This window comes from Sminthopsis crassicaudata, chromosome 3 (assembly GCF_048593235.1).
Source record: "Sminthopsis crassicaudata isolate SCR6 chromosome 3, ASM4859323v1, whole genome shotgun sequence".
Classification (NCBI taxonomy): Eukaryota; Metazoa; Chordata; class Mammalia; order Dasyuromorphia; family Dasyuridae; genus Sminthopsis; species Sminthopsis crassicaudata.
This window is the reverse complement of record NC_133619.1, coordinates 176,739,332-176,761,372: the sequence shown is the minus strand read 5'-3', so window position 1 is coordinate 176,761,372 and position 22,041 is coordinate 176,739,332. Positions and strand designations below refer to the sequence as shown.

General features: G+C 34.1%; 1 protein-coding gene across 5 annotated transcripts; it reads left to right on the top strand.

Annotated features, from left to right (window-relative positions):
* The first annotated feature begins 338 nt into the window (after positions 1-338).
* On the top strand, positions 339-21,205 carry SULT1C4 (sulfotransferase family 1C member 4). 5 transcript variants are annotated; one of them, XM_074299658.1, is made up of 8 exons: positions 339-475; positions 7,579-7,797; positions 11,423-11,548; positions 14,503-14,600; positions 15,390-15,516; positions 15,700-15,794; positions 18,650-18,830; positions 19,912-21,205. In XM_074299658.1, the coding sequence occupies exons 2-8, from the start codon at positions 7,629-7,631 to the stop codon at positions 20,022-20,024; spliced, it is 909 nt and encodes a 302-aa protein (XP_074155759.1). In that variant the 5' UTR covers positions 339-475; positions 7,579-7,628; the 3' UTR covers positions 20,025-21,205. The 5 variants fall into 5 exon arrangements, with proteins under 5 accessions (XP_074155759.1, XP_074155756.1, XP_074155758.1 ...); XM_074299655.1 differs by having other exon boundaries at positions 346-475; positions 7,525-7,797; XM_074299657.1 differs by lacking the exon at positions 339-475 and adding an exon at positions 6,626-6,798.
* The last annotated feature ends 836 nt before the right edge of the window (positions 21,206-22,041 follow it).

Genomic DNA, 22,041 nt, shown 5'->3' with positions numbered 1-22,041 from the left:
TGCCAATAAAAAGGTTAAGAGCCCCTACTCTAAGCTATTTCTTCTTTTCAAAAATGCCTCCTTTCTTCCACTTTTTAATATACAGATTCTCCAAAAGCTCCACATTTCTTAGGCAATTCTTGACTTGTTGGCAGAAGTTAAATGGTATTTTAAGCCATTTACTGCCACCATAAAATTCTTTATGTCATCATTAACTATTGCTCTTTGACTTTAATTAATTCCCCACTATATCCTCTGTGGATACAACTCATGACTTAGAGAAAGCATGAGACAAGATTGGGAATTGAAGAGTTTCCTATTCCCTCCTGTTTCAACTGGTTGCTATGAAACCAACACAAGAGACATCTAAAGAAGTAAACATCCCACTATGCACAACACTTCCAATTTAATCCAAGGAGTTATTTGGCTGAAAGGAAATCAGAAGAAAAGAAGAAAGAAAAAGGGAGATAGAAAGAAGAAAGGAAGGAACCTTTGTGTGAGTACTTAAACATTTAAAAATAACATGCATAATAAAAATAGACAATGTGTGATAACAAAATTCTTCTGGCATATGTATAGCAAGAAGAATGGTATAAGAAGTATAAAATATAAATTAAAACATCATTAATTCTCTTGACACTTAGCAAAGTGTGTAATTTAGTAATAATATGTGTTTATCATTTTAGCAGCATTATCAATATGGCCTTCCACTTATAAAGTTTCTTTCTTCTTTGGAGCACAAGGTGTTAACACAGCCTGGCATATAGCAATGCAATGTCTGCCCATATGGTTCCTATAAAGATTCAATATTTTACTTTTGTTTAATGAAGATCCATGTGGTTTGAGACACGGATATGTTATTATTTGTATCTCATCATGGGCACCCTTCCAGCAATTACCAGCAGCCAGAGAGTTCTTGCTAATAGTCTTATAATTTTGAACTTTGGGGACTCAGAGGAAGAATATATTCCATGGAGGATCTTAGTTTTGGCCCTTTCCCCTGTCTGATATATCTCAATTTCCTCAGCATGACAAAATGTCAATTCTATTGGAAGAAATCAAATAACTAATGAAGGGCAATTTTAATGATTCCCCTTTAAGGTTATAAAATCCTCATCCCTGCTTCCTTATATTAGTGCAATACCCTCCTAATTACTATCCCTACTTCCAATTTTTCTCTTCTCTAATCCATTCTCCATATAACTACAAAATTAATATTCATAAAGCATGGATTTGGTCATCTCACTCCATACTTGAAAATTTCTGTGGCAATCTATTACCAATAAGATAAAATACAAATTTAAATGCTTTATTCTAGTATTTAAAGCCCTTTGTATCTTCCTTTCCACAAAATTTCCTCTTGTGATAAGTGAAAGATGAAATTACTGAGTAAATAAAGATTCAAGTTTCCAAGCATTTCAATTTATTAAACAGTATATAATAAAAATAATAAATCAGGACCAGACCTTAGGGCTGGATCCCTAACACAATGGGAGACAGACTTTTATATATTAAAAACAATTAATCAAATAAGGCCAATTAATTAAAAGGAAACAATTAACCAGAATACATTAAGTTATATGATTTTTAATTGGTAAAAGATTAGAGACTTTCTAAGTGGGGAAAGGGAGAGCAAACAGATACAATTCCATGAATTCAAAAAGAAGTGTCCCACTCTCCCCCAAGTATCTGTAGGTACTTAGAAATGTGTGAAGTATCATGAAACATGGAAAGAAGAACTGATTGATCAATACAAGGCCAGTTTTAAAATAAGACATTCGTGTTGTTTGAAATGTACAGTTGTGAGAAAACTCCTCACATCAGTCTTTAGATTTGGATTTGATTAAGATTCTGGTCAATATAAATAAAAGCCCTTACTTAAAGTCTCTAAACTTAAGGTAGAGGTAATCCAATTTCTTATCTATTCAAGGCTGTATTCAAATAGTACAATAAAATTTTCTCCTAATTTCCACAATGAGATAAAGTTTTTCTTTTCACAAGACAGATATTGAACTAAACTCATAATTAAATAGAAACTAAACTTTCTTCAGAATTGAGTTACAAGATGGAGTCAGTGTGATTCACTCAATTCCCCAATTTTTCCAATTCCCTCACATTACTCTTTTCCAGCTCTCAGCACATTACTTAGTCCAGTATAAGTACTTTATATTTTAATAATTTAGTATTTTATTCATATACTCTCTGATCCAAAATAAAAAAATGTTCTGGAAAATATTCCCCATACAACAATACCATCTTGCTTCTATGTCTTAGTATAAACAGTCTCCCATATCTAAAGTACAGTCCTTCTCCTCTGCGTCTTAGAACTCTATCTTCCTTTCGGACATAGCTCAGGTGCCCCCTCCTAGAGAAAGTCTGTCCTTGATTTCTCTAATTAGTTGCACTCACTCCATCTTGAAATTACTTTGCAGAATCTTCTAAATACTTTGTATTTATCTGTCTATGTACATGCTGTGGCCATTTCCAATAGAACATAAACTCTTTGAAGACAAGTACCATTTTATTTTTTGTGTGTGTTCCTAGCACCTAGAACAGTACCTGTCTCAAAATATGTATTTAATGAATCCTTGTTAAATTTTTTAAAATTGAATTGAGAAACAATTCTGATTAGGTAGAATAGGGAAAACTAAGTGTCCAAATGTGAATGCATGAGAAAATAATTTGAAGTAGATGATAGAAAAGGGGACAGATAATATTGAATTAATTTGAATGTGACACTGTCCTATAAGAATAGTGTCCCCAGTGCAAAAGCTCAGAATTAACTAAGGCTGACAAGGAAAACTAAAAGTCAAAAAAAAGTGTTGTTTTAAATTCTACTGGAGAAAAAAGGAAGATCTAAGAAGGGACAGCACTGCTTCTTGGGTTTATTTAATAAGGATGATGGATAATAGAGAAAAGAGAACTTTGGCTTTGGTTTTCTCTGCCAAGAATGATTTGGATTTTGGAGTAGAAAGAGTAGAACAAAAGTAGCTAAAAAAAACTAGAAATTAAAGATAAGTAGAAAGATAATTCTAAAGTTTCTAAAGGCCCTAGATGATTTCAAAGATTAGGCCCAGAATGACTATATTCCAGTGAGCTTTAAGAAAAGATGACCATTTTAAACTAGAACAGATGGTCATGCCAAACTAATTTAATTTCCTTTTACTCGCAAGGTAAGCTGGATTGATGGCTCAAGGGCTCTGGATATATTTTACCTAGATTTTAGCAAATTATGATACTTCTCATTCTGTCCTGATTATAAAACAAAATAGAAAGGTATGATCTATTTGAACAAACCCACCCCAAGAAACTGTAACTCAAATTTAGCTTATAGATGTCTAGTAAGAATTTAAATGACACATATTTGGGCTAAATCATAGAAATCAGGTTGGCAGAGGACCTAACACTAGGAAAGAGAGTTAATATACCATGTGTTCAATCTGGAAAATTAGGAGATCTCAATAGGCTTTTAGGGATCAGTCAAATAAAATGAAATCTTCTAGTGGAAAAAAAAAGTTATCTTTGAGGTGACAAAAAAATGAACAAATTTAACATATACAAGATTGAAGAGACATGGTTCTGTCACAGTACCTGTGGGGTAAAAAATCTAGTGGGTTGTGTAGATAACAGATCAATGTAGGACAGCCAAAAAAGCTGGCGTTGAAAGGCCTTCAATAACTCTGCATCAAGAGAATGAGTCCAAAAGAAGGAATGTAACAGCCCCTTTGTATTCTGCTCTCACCAAAATGGCAAATGCAAATTGGAAAACATTTAATGGTAGTATCCAGGATGGTAAAGGGTCTCAAAATTATTCCATGAAAGGAACAGCTGAAGGAGATGCTGATATTTGGAAGAATGAGAGTTTCCTACTTGAATGCTTGACAGAGGGAAGGTTTGTATCAAATGGCTCTACAAGTCACAATTAGTAGCAATGGGTAAAAGGTGCAGAAACTGACTTTGCCACCATATAAACAAAAGCTTCCTAACAAATAGAATCCTCCAAAAGTAGAATTACTATTAGTAGTTGGTGCGTTTTTCTTCATTTGAAGTCTTCAAGAGAATGCTAAGCAGCCATTTATTAGATTATTGAAGAGGGATTCCAAAACCTGGCTCGAATACAGTGACCTTGAAGTCCCTTTCAACTCTGAGATTCTGTGATTCTATGAAAGGAATAGAGTAAACCTCAGAAAAGGCTTCATGACCATCCACAGGTTATAGCAGAGGTTAGAACTCAAAAAGTACTGACATGCTTGACTAAAGGCTTCCTCCTGTGACAGAGTCGGGGAATCTACTGATTGCCAGATTAAATTTGAAAATGTCACTAAATGAGTCCCACAATTATTGTTGGAACTATTTGGTTACTGTTAGGGAGAGAAGTGGTCTCACTGGTGGTGTTCTGTCTTTACCAGTGTGGAAACAAGGAAAACTCCCTTGGTACACTTGGGTGGAATATTCCTAGGCCAGATTTACAAAAAAATTATTGAGCCAAAAATTAATCCCCTCATCATTAGTACTTCCATTAATGGAAATCAACTGCAAACAGTAGACGAAGCATCCACAATGTCCTTCTAGAATGTACAATTGTTTTATATTCTATCTAAATGTTATCTTGACTATTATCCCTCCCTCCCCCTCACATAGGGAATCATACTCTTACCTCCTGCAGGTGCTCTACCCAAAGAAGCATACATTTTGATTGCTGAAACCTCACAATAAAGCTTAGGGCTTTTGGACTAGATTTCTTTTAGGAACCATGCCTTACTCTCAGATCACTCTGACTCTCATTTATTGACCAACATTAGGCCCCAAGCTGAACGTTATACAGTCACTGTTTGGGCTTGGATGGCTCATAGAAGGTTTAAATAGCAATTGTCCCTGTTTTGTCTAGAAAAACTCTGAGGGTTTTCTCCAGGTTGGTTTGTTTGTTTGTTTGTTTTTAATAAGGTAAAAAAAGTGATTCTTTGCTTCTATTCATACCTCGCCTTAATCACTGAATGGACAGTGCTTCAGACACACTGAGACCTGGGAAAAATCTTAGCTTAAAAAGGCCAAGAGCTCTCCTTTTGCATCCAAGGGGCCATCTTCAGTGATCCCAATCTATATATCTCGTCATTGGACCCAGATGGTTCCAAAGGAGAGAATGAAGCTGGTAACTTTGTACAGCCCAGCCTTACTTAATTCCAATTCACTTACAAGTCATGATCACCTTGTAGATGTTATGGTCCTCTTTCAGAATGAAGGACAAACAACAACTCTCCAGGTGTACTTCCTTCCAATTTGCATTTGAAAATTGTACCTGTGTGGAGTAAAACATAGTGAAGAATTTACAGATTAAGTGCATATTGATCAGAGACTGCTAGCTAACGTAAAATCAGGCCTATAGGCCCCAGTCCCGTGAAGGCTTACTTAAGCTGCATTCCTTTGCCCAAATAGGGATTAACCTATACGTGGCCAAAGTGGCTATAAATCACATTGTCAGTTGCATTCCACTGATCAAATATGACCAATCACAACCTATGGAGGGTGAGATTTTGGAGGTTCTTTGTCTGAAATGTATAAAAGTTGTAAACATCTTCTCCTGCTCTCCTGCTCTGAATCTGGCTCACAGACCAGGATGGGGTCTGTTTCTAGAGATTCTAATAAATAATTCTGCTTTTCTATGAGTGATCTCTGAGTAGTCATTTTTGGATAGGATTTTCTATCCTCACAGACCCCCAAGGTACAACTATGTCAGGTTCAATGTATTCTTTGGATATTACTTTAAAACTATAATTTAGAAGTCCCCTCTACTGTATATTTCTTTATCAAATAGTTGATAGAATTAATTCAAAATAAAGAAATTTGCCAAGATAGCATTGTAACACCAGAGAAACTGAGGCAAGCAAGAGATTGGTTTTTAATCTTTAATGTGGAATGTAGGCTAGCCAACTGGATGGGACTCTTGTCCAAATTTGTCCCAGAAAAATTAAGGCAGGGAACTTATGTAGCTATATAGTTTATATATGTGTGTGTGTACATAGTTTTTACATATTTATATATACATATATATATATATAATTTTTTTAAACTAACTAGGGTTTGCAAATAGAATACATAACCTAAGTATACAATCTGATAGGGGAAACAAAGGCACATGGGGGGGGGGGCAGTGAGGACACTGGGTGGACAGACAAGCCATAATTCCAGGAAAGGATCATAACTTAATCCTGACAGGATAAGGGTCAAGATAAAAAGGTCAAGGGCAAGAGACAGTGAAGTGAGGCGCAGTACTCAAAAGATAGGGAATTATCTTAGCAAGGATGGAGATAATGCACCTAGAGTTTATGACAATGGTATGTAAAGGTGATCTGAGCTCCAAGGCTTTTCCTGGGCTTTTTTAAAAAACTTAATTTCCAGTCCTAATGGTACGAAAGGGAGGTGGGAAGGGGGGCAGGGAGTGGCTATGATTTTTTTTTTTTTATTCAAGGTTCAACAGCATAACATAGGCAATACTAATAAAAGAATCCTCCTTCCCCCAACCATAAATCTGAGACACAAATATATACACAAATATACACAGCACCACTGGAAGAGCAGGCATACACTAGTGGCGAGATACACATTTGGGAAACACATAGCCAAGTTAAGTGATGCCTCAGAAGTTGCATGGAATCTTTTATGTTTTCATGGAATTCTCACATTGCTCCCCCTGGGTGCAGTGTCTCTGCTGGGCAAATAGTTCCCACAGGGCTCCTTAACCATTTAACTGTACTATACGTCTCCACATCAATGGTGGGGGAGAAAGAAAGAAAAATCCGCTTCTTTCCCTCCTCCTAGCAGGTAAGGAATAATTCCCTTTTGAGAGCTGGTTTCTTCTATAGTTAATTCTCTTCTCAACTTCCAGAGTCATATTTATTTCTCAGAGTTGTTCTCATATGTCATTTAACTGATTTCCTTCTCCTCCCATCCAGAATGTGTGCCTTTCTTTTCAAAGGGAGACTGGGAATCTAGCTAGAAATCTCTTTATTTTGTACTTTTTCAAGAACCAGGGTCCTTTCTAAAGTTTTTGCTCATAACTTCATCACTGCTTCAAAATTTATGAAAAAGTTTTTATCTCTGCGAGGAGCTTTCCTTTTCTCAGCAAGCCAGCAATTCCGAAAGCAATTTCCTGTTGTTGTTTTTTTTTTTTTTTTAAACTTTTAGAGCCAAAAGGGATTAGCTGACAGAATCATTTAATTTAACCCCTCCTCTGTCAACCTCACTATCCCTTTTGCCTTTGACCTTTTTATCTTGACCCCTATCCTGTCAGGATTAAGTTATGATTCTTTCCTGGAATTATGGCTTGTTTGCCCACCCAGTGTCCTTGCCTCCCCTCACTGAAACAGTGAGTTTATAAATGCAATAAATAATTTGCAAGAACTTTATTAGTAAGCTAGGCATCAAAGATAGGGTTAAAAAAACAAAACAGATCAAGTGAAAAATCCCAGAAGATTCAGGAGTCATGTGCTTTAATATAAGCTGATTGGGTAAAAGTTCTTTTTTATTCTTTCTTCCTTCCTATTCTAGACTGAAAGATAAATTCAAAAGGTGACTGTTACTCCAGCTTTGATTCTTTTGCAGAAAAATTGGTATTCTCTGTATAGAAAACAGCATTTTGAATCCTGACCCTAATGACTTTAAAAGAAATGAAGTCATTGAACCTAAAAAGAAATGAACGAATGGAAGTTGACTACATAAAGGGAATTCTTCAACCTACACCCACTTGTGCTATCTGGGATAAAATCTGGAACTTTCAAGCCAAGCCAGATGATCTACTTATTTCTACCTATCCCAAAGCAGGTCTGGGGGAGAAGGGCTGGGGGAATTTAGAGGGAGGGGCTTTGCATAGAGTGGATCCTTAATAAAACATTTCTTTAATTGGATGGCAGAAGTAGAATGCTTAAATAGATAAAAATTTGTACTGGATTTGTGAGGGAGGGAGTTTATGGGTATGGTTAAAATCAATATATTTCTAGGAAAAATGAGAGATTAACAAGAGATGTTGCATAAACATGGACTACAATTTCAAAGATTTGATCCATTTCTCAGAGTACTGAAGTGTAATAGAGATGTCACTAAAATAGATTAAAGAATATTTGAAAGAGTTGACAAAAAGATAAAGAGGCAGTTTGCTCAAGTTTGTGCTCCACTTTCCTTCTTGGATCATGACATGTTTTATTTTTCAAATTTGTTAGTTTTCAAATTTGTTTGCAAAGATTTCTGTAGAAAAGAGCTCTAACAAAATATATAAATGTTTGAGGTTTTTCTTCATCAGTATGTGTGTATGTATATATGTACACATGAACTATCCTTTCAAAATATCAGGAAAAATCAATAAGAATTGTGGACTGGAATGATCCTGATTTCTTTCCTTTTATCTATTTCACAAAAAAAAAATGACTTTATGCTGTGTTTATGATTCTCTTTTGGAGAGAGAGGGGGGTGAGAGAGACAGAGACAGAGACAGAGAAGAGAGAAAAAAGAGAGAGAGAAGAAAGAGAAAGGAGAGAGAAAGAGACAGAGAGACAGAGAGAAAAGGAAGGAGAGAGAATAAAGGTCAATCTTTGTCATTGTAATGAATGTTTGCTCTAAATAATTTTTTACTTTTATCAACTAATATAAAGTTTATGGCTAACTTTCTCCCTAATACCATTTGACCATTCAAAATTTCTAATGGTTCAGATGACTTGTGACTGCCTTAAACTTTATGAAAAACACTAAATGTGTAAAATTTACAAGTAGAATCAATAAAAATTTTCTAATAATAATAATAAATAATTTATATAGCTTTTTAAGGTTTACAAGGCTCTTTATACATATCTCAATTGATCCTCTTAACAATCTGGTAAGACAGGTGTCATTATTATCCCCATTTTACAGATGAGGAAAAAAGGCACTTCAGCACAGCCAACAAGTATCTTGGTCAAGTTTCAAACATGGGTCTTCCTGACTCCAAGTCCTACAATTTATATCTGCCTAATTACCTAAATTTCACTACACTAAATATAATTTTTGAAATTCAAAAAAGCAAAGAATTTCAGAGTTGAAAGAGGTTTGAGAGGCTATCCAATCTAATTCATCTATAAATAAAACTTTCTCAATGCAATAATCAATCATGAAATATTTATTAAGTACATATACTATGTACCCTAGCACATGATGTGGGTTCTGAGGATATAAAATCAAAGTGATCTTTGACTCTTGGAGCTTGCATTATATATAAAAAGAAAACAAAAGTATATAAAGTAAATAAAAGGTAATGGGGGAAGCAAGTAGAGGCACATCCACAAAGGCTTCATATAGGCTGTGGCATTTAAGCCAAAAGTTTGAAGGCAGAAGTGAGAAGGAACAAAATTCTAAATACACAGGATAGCTAATAGAACAGAGAAAACAGATGGAGTAACATGTGAAAGAAACAATTAAAAAGTCTGTTTGACTAGATCATAAAGTTTTGGAAAGGGAATAATATACAATAAATTAGAAAAGGTAAGTTAGAGCTAGGTTGCAAAAAACTTTACATTCTAAAACAAAGGAAGATGTATCTGATCCTAGCAGTAATTGGTAAGCACCAGAGTTTATTGGACAGATAAATATCATGGTCAGACCTTTGTTTTTGAAATATTACTTTAGCAGCTGAGTGGAGAATATAGTGAAGACAACTGAAACTATTGCAATCATCCAGATGAAAGATTAGTAGGGCCTGAATGAAGGATGTTGACATGTCTTTGAAAAAGGATACATGGGATAGATGGGATAGGGTATAATTGACAAGACTAAACAACTGATTTACTGAGAAAATTTGGAGAGTTGAGGTTGTTTCCAAAGTTGCAAACCTAGGTAAACTGGCAGTACATTGGTCTTTTCTATAGAAATAGAGAAGTTGTGAAGGGAGGTGGGTTTGGGGGGAAAGAGCATAAGTTTTCTTTGGGACATGTAGTATTTGAATTGCCCAGAGGATATCTAGGTCAATATTTTCAATATGCAGTTGATAAAATAGACTTGAAATTCAGAAGACTAGTACTATTATCTGGAAGTCATCTGAATAGAAGTGACAACTAAACCTATGGAAGTTGATGTCACTAAGAAAGCGTGTAGAGAGGGACCACTATATAGGAATTATAGGAATCATTCATAGGTAGGAGTAAACTATGGATGATGAGCTACCAAAGGAGGCTCAGTTTAGGAGAAAGTTATAAAGATGAGCCACCAAAAGAGTAGTCAGATAAATAGGAGAGAAACTGAGGAAGAAGGAACCACAAAAACTCAGCAAGAATAAAGTAACCAGGAATGAATAACAAGTAATAATAATAATAATAAATAAATGCTATAGAAAGATCAAGAAACTGGAACACTGAGAAAAGGCCATCACATATGGCCATTAAGAGATCAGTGTTATCTGCAGAGAGAGCAGTTTCAATAGACTCATAAGGTAGAGGGTCCAGTTGAGATTACATATCAAACAAATGATCATCCAGTCTCTATTTGAAGTCCTCTACTGAGAGGGAATTCATAGTCTCCCAAACAGATGATTCTTCTTTTGAATAACTCTTAAGTAGTGAGAATGAGCCAAAAGATTGGAAAAAATTGTATTATACCTGAGGTTCATATGTCTAAAATATACATCATAGATTTAAATGGGTTAAAACCCTCATCTGGTCCAACATCTCATTTTACAAATTTTACAGCCCAAAGAGACCAAATGATTGACTAAAATCATAGAATCTTATAAATGAAGGAGACTTCAAAAATCACCTGATCCAAATGTATCTGAATGAGAATACACTCTAAATTTCTATAAAAAGGATTCATCCAGCCCCCTTTTACTCTCTCTACTTCTTCAAGAATGAAAAAAAAATAATTAAAAACAGTCAGAAATTGAATACTGCATCTGCTCTTGGCAAAGATCAAGCATTAATTGACATTTTGATCATTGCCGTTTCTTTCTTCCTTCCTAATATCACACCGCTTTTGATATTTTTCAAACATAACTTACATTTCTTCAATCTGGCTGAATGATCAAAAAAGTAATAAAATAGCTGAATAAAAATTCCAGCCCAGGTCGTTTGATTCCAAATCTAAATCCAAAGTCTTCTTTCTATTAGTTGCATCAAAGAAGAGAAAGCTATTTTCCTGAATGGTTGCTTTAAACTTGAACCTGAGGTCAGTGGTGAGATAACAAATGCTCCATTTCTAGAGAGAAGGAAAATGATTACTCAGATGTTCATTCCTTTATAGAGTGCCATTATGCAATGTTTTTTTTTTTGTCTGTGTTAATAATAATGAAGTTTTTACAAGACAATATGGAATTTTGTTCTATGTTGCTTTATAAACTTTATTAGTAACAATCTATAAATCCAAATTTTTTAAAATGAATCAAGAACTTTCTAAAACTTCTATTTTTTTTACTTTTTTTCTATGAAATAAGGGACAACTTGGACCCAGGAGATAGTAGATATGATACAAAATGATGGCAATATAGAGAAATGTCAAAGAGCTCCTACTCATCTCCGGTTTCCTTTTATTGAATGGAGAATTCCATCACTAGACTGTGGTAAGTGACAGCATGATTAGCCACACTAGACCATAAACAATGTCTGACTTGCAACATTCCCTGACAAAAAATAAAGTAAGGCTAAAGAAATTATTTTTCTATTTATTTGTTGTTTTTTTTTCTTTCTGTTCATAATTTATCCTTTACTTTTCTGCCTTCACTTTCCCCTCAATTTTTAGCAGCTTCCTAAGACCTAAAATGACAATATTTTATCCTGTCTTTTCATAGTTTCCCAATATCAGTCCAATAACTATCAGTCCAGGCAATAGCAGGACTAGGAGTGGCCAGAGGAAGACAAGGAAGGAGAGGAATCCCCTACCATACCTATCCTCCAAACATCACTTATCCCTACATTATTGCCCATAGATTCTTCAGTTCTAGCACTGGTTTAGTAAGTCTCATCCTATTTGTTCATACTTTCATATAACCCAGATTCTCTTTTTCCCTATATAGCACGGGTTCTTCACCTGGGGTTCACAGATTAAAGGGTTCATGGATAGGGTTCAAGGAGTGAACTTGTATGGGGAAAAAAAAAAACCTTACATCTTTATTTTCATTAACTTTTAACTGAAATTTAACATTTCCTTCAATTATTTTAAAAAAATTATTCTGAGAAGGGGGTCTTATAGGTTTTATCAGACTGCTAATGGTCAATGGCACACACAAAAAAAAATTAAGAATCTGTCCTCTTGCCCATAATCTCTCTCCCATCCTATTAGAAAACAAAATATATATAATTACCTAAATCACTATTTCCCTCTAAAATTTAAATGGTTCTTATTTACTTCAATCCTTTTTGTATAAAGACCCCCTAGCAAAATCCTTTTAAAAGACTCCTGACTCAGGAAAGAAGAAGAGAAAGTATGCTAATTTGGGGGAATCTAGGTAAAAAGCAGTCAAGACTTGGAGAGATTTGTTCTGACTGAGAAAAAGAAAGGGCTTGATTAGGGAGTAGACATGACATAAATAGGAAAAAAAAAAAAAAAAGACTGGGAAAAATACCATGGATCTGTGAGGAAGGTTCCTGCTCCATTGCAGCCATAAATGCTGGTGTGCTAGTGTTCCCCCTCACCCTGGGACTGCCACCTATTTCTGCAACCTGAATCATGGACAAAGTCTTGCCTTGGTACTAGCAAAAAGACCCCTGTAATGTCCTTCTGTCTAGTTGTTCACCCTCCTTATCATCATATATGGACTGAGAGTTCCAGAAGCAACTGCTGCCTCTGTTGTCATTGATTCAGTCACTCTCTAAGGACTGCCCCTGGTTTGCTGGGGTGCAATTTGTATTGACAAAGCCTATATTGGGCTGTGCTCCACACTTACCCTGCTGCAACAGATCTTTCCTGCCAACTTTCTAAGTTGTCTTAGACTAGAAAATGGTTTTGTTCCATCTTTTTGTGGGTCCTGTTACTTTAGAATTTGTTTAGAGTCATTATTTAAAGATATTTGGAGGGCTTTGGATAAGTCCCTGCTTTTACTCAGCCATCTTCAGAAGTATTTCTTTTCTTTTTTTTTTTTTTTTCCCTGAGGCTGGGGTTAAGTGGTTAAGTGACTTGCCCAGGGTCACACAGCTAGAAAGTGTTAAGTGTCTGAGATCAAATTTGAACTCAGGTCCTCCTGAATTCAAGGCTGGTGCTCTATGCACTGCGCCACCTAGCTGCCCCCAGAAGTATTACTTAATGTGGATCCTGATAATGTCTTTCTGAAGAAGATAAAATCTGTTAGTTTTTAATATAAATCAGTTCTTTTTAAGCAAGAGAACTGTAATGCTCATCAAACTAATTCTCTATTATACAAATCAGTCCAGGCAGTTGTTTACTACACAGATGTTTTGGTAACCAATCAGAATTGAGCTCACCAATGTAGTTGCAGCCACCAGGATACCAGACCAACTGCAAAGTCCTCCTTTTAAGGAATTTTTTTCTTCAGTGAATTTTTGTGCCTTTCTTATTTTTTAAGGCATTCTTTTTCTCATTGATTTTTTGCACCTCCTTTACTACTTGGCCTAATCTGTCCTACAGACTTACTTAAACTGCCATTATTCTTTGCTATTTTATGAACATACTCTAATAATTTTCAATAATTCTCCTTGGTGTTTTAAAATGAGTAGGCTAAATAAGATCATTTATTATACTAAAGTTTACAAAATACTTTACATATTATCTCATTTGATTCTACAACAGAACTTCAGTTAGATGCTATTATTAACCCCATTTTACAGAAGAGAAAACTGAAACTCAGGATCATATAGCTAATAGGGACTAATATAAGATTCACACTCAGATATTCCTGACTCCCAATCCAGCATCATATCCACTTTGCAACCTAGCTATTTTACCTGTTGTTCTTGAATCATATATGTCAATATCAATGTTTGCTGGCTAACTCATTTTCTGAGTTCTTTTAGCATTCTTTCGATTACAATTACTTTACAATAGTTAAATTTGTATAGGAGTCAGCTTGCTTTTGTTAACGTATTTTCTTATCTGCATCAATTTCTCAGCATCAATAGCTCATTTAACTAGAAAAAATTGAAAACATGATAATTGCATACACATCTTTTTTTCCTAATTTTTCTACTGTGATGCTGAATTTCTCTTTTTCCTAACATGATTTTACTGACCATAATCAGCTAATTTGGAAGTAACTTTCATATCAGTAACAAGCTATTTCCAATATTTTAATATAGAGTCCATTTCAATTTTTTCAATTTCAAGTTCAGCATTTTCAGGAAAATATTCCTGAAAGTGAAGGGACTTCTAGGTCATACACAAACAAATAGAACTGGGAGGGGATGAGGATAATAGTAGCATGGTGTTATTTAGCCACGGAGATCCAGAGACAATGCTCTAGCAGCTGCCCTGAATTATTCCCAAAATTGTAGCAATACAAGAAGAAAGATCCTAGAGTCACAATATAAGAATGATTATAAATGGACAAAAACTGTTTTGCAGGATTGGATCAAGCTAATGCAATGCCATTACCACGCACACTGAAAACTCACCTTCCCATCCAACTATTGCCACCATCGTTCTTGGAAAAGGGCTGTAAGGTAAAATACAAACCTTGGAACCTCTTAAAACAAGCTTCAGCTAGTCTTCTAGAAATGAACTTCTCCTAGTCTCAAAAGCACTAATCAACTACTAAGTCCAGTAGCTAGTTTTTTATGGGAGTAGAGGAGAGATGGATTTCATTGGTATGAGGAATTTCCAAGTAGGAAACTCCTTCTATCAACACACATGGGCACTGTCTCCAACTTTTGATCTTAAAGAGTTGCCTAGGCCAATGAGAGTTACAGTGACTTTCTTGGAATCACACAATCAATATGTACTCAAGGTAGGACTTAAACCTAAGTCTTTCTGACTCTGAGGTTCATTCTCAATCAACTATACCATGCTATCTCTAAGCCCAGTAACTAATTCTGGCTTTGGAATCCTTCCTATCACTCAGAAAAATAGCAAGCGATTCCCAAGAAAACAACCACTAAATGTGATTGTGGGACAGTATTAACATCATAGTTATCAAACCTAAAAGAAGGTCTAGAAGGATGTCTAGACATACACACACACACACACACACACACATACACACACACACACACACACACACACACACACACACACACACACATAAAACAGACTCCTATCTATATATTTATGTCAACAACACAGCACCTAGTCAATAGGTGCTAACTAGAAGTCAATTTGTCCAAAGGCTTCATTTCACAGATGAGGAAACTAATACTTATAGTTGACAAATGAAACAATGATAGCTGGGTTTGTAAAAAAATTTTTCCATACACTTTCACACCTCTTTTTTTTTCTTTTACTTATGATTTCAGATAATTTATGTCGCAAGAAATGCCAAGGACAACTTGGTATCATATTATCATTTCCAAAAGATGAATGCAGCACTTCCTGATCCAGGAACCTGGGAGGAATATTTTGAAGATTTCCTAGATGGAAAAGGTGACAGAATCCAACTGTATTGTTGCCAGCAAAACCTTGAAGACATAAAGAAATATTTGACCACTTCATGAGGAGTTAAAATCTCTTTTGTTTTTAATATCAAAGAATTAGTTGGGTGACCTACATGTTCTCCTAAGTGTAACCTCCATTCAAACAAATTTACATATTTTACCTCTCTTTCAGTCTGCTGGGGCTCCTGGTATGATCATGTGAAAGGTTGGTGGGATGCAAAAGACAAATATCCCATTCTCTACCTCTTTTATGAGGACATGAAGAAGGTGAGGGCTAAATCCAATCTGCTAATCAATAGTATTTACTAAGGATAAATTTACTAAGGGTACTAGGTACATATAGCTATAGTTATCATTTAAGGTAATTTATAAGGAAACAGAAGACTATTCTGATAATAATCTTATTGTGTTCAACTGATGCTGCATTTTAAATATGCATTACTAAAGCAATGATAATAAGATTTTTTAATGCATAATTGCATAGTTGTGTATGAAGGAAATCAATTATCTTGTCATGATTCTAAGAACCCATTATAGAAGCTCTGGATTTTTTGCCTAGTGAAGATTGCATTTTTATAAATTTTCCCCAAAGTAATGCTTTATTCCTTTTTATCTGGTATTATAACCTATCCCTAAACTCATGAACATACATTTTTTAAGAACTTACTATGCAAAAGGCACTGTGCTAAATACTGAGGATACAAAGATAAGAAAAACTTGCCCTTTCCCAGAGTTATGGTCTCTCACTTTTTTATTATTTCCTAATCATAAAGTCAAGTCAGCAAGCATTTATTAAGTGTTTACTATGTATCAAGCATTGTGTGGGAATGCAAAAACAAGAAAAAAATACCTAGTTCTTACCCTCAAAGAACTTACTTGGAGAAAGATAGTGATGATTAAGATAATTATGCCCAAAGAGTTATTAAACTACCAATCCTTTGGCTTAATAATACCCAATACTTGGTCTATTTTTGAAAATAATTAGGGAAGAAGGAAAATAATCTATTTATTTAATCTAAAATGTTTGTAGCATTTTCTGTGATGGCAAGGAACTGGAAATTGAATGGATGCCCACTAGTTGGGGAATGGCTGAACAAGTTGCAATATATGATTAGGATGGGATATTACTGTGTTATAAGAAATGATGAGCTAAGTGATTTTAGAAAAACATGGAAAGATGAGCAAAATGAGTGCAATCAAGAAAATGTCAGACAGTCACAACAATGTTGTTTTGAGAATGACTTTGAACAAATAAGTTATTTTAACCATTATAAATGCCCAAATTAATAATAAAGAAGATATGAATAAAGACATTATATGCATCCAAAGAAAGAACTGATAAATAGAAGTATGTATAAAATAATTTTTATACACACACATAAACGCACACTTATTTGTATCAAATGATAGTTATATCTGGGAGGGAAGAGGAAAAATTTACATGATAATTTTGTTGTGTAGTTGAAAGGAATAGCAAATTATACATAGTAGATTTGCAGTTTTATGTGTAATCATCTTTTTATTCCACTATTATAGAAATTCTTGTTTAATTCAATAATGAAAAAAGTGTATAAAAGAGAACTGAAAAAAAATTGCATTATGTGTTACAGTGGATTGAAGATTTTCTGTTGTAAGTACTATGTAACACACTATAATACACTGTGAATACATCACCAAAATGTGTCAAGCTGGAGAGAATTTCCAAGAAAAAAAAAAAAGAGGGAAAAAATATCAGAAATGGAAAAAAGTATCCTTGAGAAGAATACTTTTTTATAGCTCCAGTATAAGATTCAACATAGAAAGGGGTAGACATTTTTAAAAGTATTATTTCTTTCTCACATTCTTTTTTTAAATTTTTAGTTCAAATTCTCCTCCTATTGATAAGGCAAGCAATATGGTTATCAATTATATGTAGGAAATCATTTTAAAACATTTTAACTCCCCCAAAAAATCAAGAAAAATGAAGTAAAAAAATTATATTGCAATCTGTACTCATAGTTCATTAATTATCTCTCTGGAGGAATACAACATTTTTCAATAGGAGTCCTTTAGAATTGTCATGTATCATTGTATTGATGAGAATAGCTAAGTCTTTCGCAATTGATCATTTTTACAATATTGCTGTTATTCTATACAATGTTCTCCTGGGTCAATTCATTTTACTTTGCATCAGTTCATGTAAATCTTTTCAGGTTTTTCTGAAACCATATCTCTGGTCACTTCTTATAACAGAATAATATTCCATTACAATTATATACCATAACTTGTTCATCCATTCCCCAATTGATAGACATCCATTTAATTTCCAATTCTTAGCTACCACAAGAAAAAGAATTGTGATAATTTTTTGTACAAATAGTTTTTTCTTTCTTTCTTTTTTTTTTTTTTTTTAGAAATATAGACCTAATAATGCTATTTCTAAATGGCTCTTTTACAGTTGGCTCAGTTCCTTGTATATTTAAGAAATGAGGCATTTATCAAAGAAAATTGCTGTAAATTTTCCCCCAGTTTTCTTCTAATTTTCAATTTTAAAAATATTGGTTTTATTCATGCAAAACTTTTTTTAAATTTCATATAATCAAAATTATCCATTTTACTGCCTGTGGTTCTATTTCTTACCTGGTCATAAATTTTTCCCTTATCCATAAATCTGACAGGTTAATTCTTCCATGTTCCCATAATTTGCTTATGATATTACCTTTTATATCTAAATCAAATTGTACTCACTTTGTTTTAGTATGCGATATGAGATGTTGGTCTGTGCCTTGTTTTTATCAAACTGCTTTTCAATTTTCCTAGTAATTTTTGTCATATAATGAATTCTTGTCCCCAGAGCTTGGATCTTTGGCTTTATCAAATACTAGCTTAAACAACATACTATTGGATTCTGGTTTCTAATTTCATTCCATTTTGGGGTTGACTTTATCCCATTCACATTCACATTTTGATTATTGTGTATTTCCAAGAGCAAACTATGGAACCAGCAAATTTCTATATTCAAAATAATTACTTAAACTCTTCCCAATACAAGGAGTCTTATGGTCAGTTTTTAATACTATGATGAATTAATTTCAGTACTTGTTCTGAATGCATTTTTCTTTTCTTTTTCTACTCTCATATAGCACCCAAAGCGTGAAATTAGAAAAATAATGGAATTCTTGGGGAAGAACCTAGATGAAGATGTTCTAGATAAAATCACACATCATACCTCTTTTGACATAATGAAAAAGAATCCGATGGCAAACTATACAACAATTTCTAATGAAATTCTGGACCAATCTATTTTCCCATTTATGAGAAAAGGTATCTAGATTTTTTTTATCATTTTCTTAAGAATATTCTCTTCTTATATTTCAAATCATTTGGAAATGTTCACATTGTTCTCAGTATCAGTTACTCAGATATGAATATAGGTATAGATATAGATCTTTCAAGAATGGAAGTACTTAAGACTAAATGTTTATTTTAAGGGATGACTGAAAATAAAAAAATCATATTTAGGAAAATAATCTGAAGAGATCCATGGATAGTTACAAAAATATCAGAACAAGCAATAATATTATCCTTTAACCTAGTAATTCCATTACCTTAAAAGTGTTATTTTGGGGCAGCCAGGTGGTGCAGTGGATAGAGCACCAGCCCTGAAATCAGGAGGACCGGAGTTCAAATCTGGTCTCAGACACTTAACACTGCCTGGCTGTGTGACCCTGGGCAAGTCACTTAACCCCAATTGCCTAAAAAAAAAAAAAAGTGTTATTTTAAAAGAAAAACAAAATGAACAAAAAAAGAACTATCAGTTGAAAATTTTTCATAATAAAATTAATTATAGATAGTTAAAAATATCTGGAATAGAAATATAAGGATTTATATTATTTATATTCCTGGGATTTCATTGATATAGGAACTCATAAGTGAAAAGACTTTATCTGTCAATGTAGATCAGTACAATTTAGACGCTAAAAGATTAAATGATTTATCATTTATCATTTATCACATAACAATTATGTTTCAAAAGTGGAAATTGAGCCCAAGTCTTTCTAGCTCTTGGACTAAAGGATAGAGGTCCTTTACTTCAAATAGTAATTAAAAAAAAAAAGGCATAATTAAATAAATCGCTGTATATTTGTGTAATATAATACTATCAAGCAAGAAGGAATGAACATAGAATAATTGTGGGGTTATAAAGAAGATGACTACAAATTTATTATAATACTTTATGTATTTAAATTAAGTAATTGAAATGTAAATAACCATTAAGCAAATTTAGCTGCTTGTATATACATTAAACATTAAGCTCTTAAGAAAACTGGGTCAGGGAGGGAGTCGAAGAAGGAAAGAAAATACTTTAAAAGGTCACTAAACCTCTCCCTTGTCTGTGATTCAGGGGCTGTAGGAGACTGGAAAAACCACTTCACTGTGGCCCAGAATGAGAAATTTGATGAAGACTACAAGAAAAAAATGATGAATACCAGTCTGACTTTCTGCTCTAATCTCTAAGAAGAAATCAGAAGGAATCCAAATTTATGAAAATCTTATCTGCAAATGCTATTGAATTACCCTGTCATTTATAATAGCACCCATCTCACAACATTGTTTTAAGGATAGCTACAAAGCGCTTTGCAAACCTTAAAGTCCTATCTAAGTCCTAAGCATTGTCATTATTTTCAATATGTTTTAGTCATCATCATTCTGTTAAATAAAGAGATTGTATTTTCTTTTCCTTTATTCCCTTCTCAAGAACCTAGAAACTCTGTGATTAAAGTTGTCAGACTTAATGTCACATGTCCAAAATAGAAATCATTATCTTTCTATCTAAACTTTCTCTCCCCCCCCATCCCCATAACTTTCATATTACTGTAAAAGAAAACATCACACACCCAGTCTATCAGGCTCCCAAGCTAAGAGTCATCCTGGATTCCTCTCTATCTCTAAACCTTATCCCTCACATCCAAGCTGTGGTCAAGGATTGCAAATTTTACCTTTGCAACATCCCTCTTATATTCCTCTTTCACTCCTCTGACATCCGTCACCCCTCCAGTATAGACCTCATCACCTCACACCTGAACTAATACATTAGCCTGCTGGTAGGCTTGCCTGCCGCAAGTCTCTCCCCACTCCAATCCAGTCTCCATTTAGCCACTAAAATGATTTTCTTGAAATGCAGAACTGATCATATCACTTACACACATACACACACACCTCCAGTGGCTTCCTATTTGGTATTCAAAGCCCTTCAAAACCTATCCCCTCCTACCTTTTCAGTCTTCTTACACCCTACTCCTTAATACAAGTTCTTCAATCTAGTAATAAAGGCCTGCTTCAAGAAACTCCAGTTCTCAAATTCTGGGCACTTTCTCTGGATATTCACCATGCCTGAGGATGTTCTTCCTCTCCACTCAGACTAGTGACCTCCTTGGTTTCTAATTCCCAATTATGTTCTTCCCTTCTATAGAAAGAAAGACTTCCTTAAATCTTAATAATTCTAATGCTTTACCTTTGAAAATTATTTCTTATTTATCCTGAACATAGCTTATTTTGTGTATGTTTGTTTGCATGTTCTCTCCCTATTAGATTATAAATTTCTTGAGAAGACAGACTGCTATTGCTTCTTTTTGACTCTCCAGAGATTAACCCAGCACTTGGTACATAATACATATTTAATAAATGTTTATTGAATTGAATTGTGTTTTTTGGTTACAAATTAATCAAATAAATTAAAATGTAGAATTAAGTTTGAAAGTAGAAAATGCAGGAATAAAGCAGAAAACTACCTTTCTCCCAAATTCTCCCACAAACAACTTAAAATAATGTCTCAAAATAAATTTTAGAATGGCAGAAATAATTAAAAGTTAGAATAAACATCTAATTTGGGAGGAAATTAGGAAAAACCTAACCTCTTGGGGTAGTTATCAGACCTAATTGAAGTACTATACCTCCAGGCAGATACCACTGAATCAATAAATATGGGCTGCTATTTCACAGGCAATTTTAGCTTCCAGGAATTTTCACCCAATGAATGATATAAGAGTGGGAGGGGGGGGCTAATCTGAGAAGATTGTGGAAGTTCTCTCCTGGCACTGGATGCAGAGCCCAAGTATGAAGGAGTGAGTATATATATATATATATATATATATATATATATATATATATATATATATATATATATATATATATATATATATATATATATATATATATATATATATGGGTTCCAGAGGTACAAGGCCCTATATTAGATGTGGTCACTCATGGAAGAGCAAGGTCTCTTGTTTCAGTTCTAAAGCAGAGGGACAAATCGACAAATGCAACTACTTCAAGTCTAAAAGGAGCAAGAGCATTTGGGGAAGCAATACTAGGGGTCCTGGTCATAGATCAAAGGCAGTGAGGAAAACCTAATGTTGTTACAGAGTAAGGGGTGAATCAGAGGAGCAATGACCACTCTTTGCCTTGGATTACAGAACACTAGAAGAACCAAAAAGTTGAAAGCCCCCAAATATAGCTCAGTAAACAATAG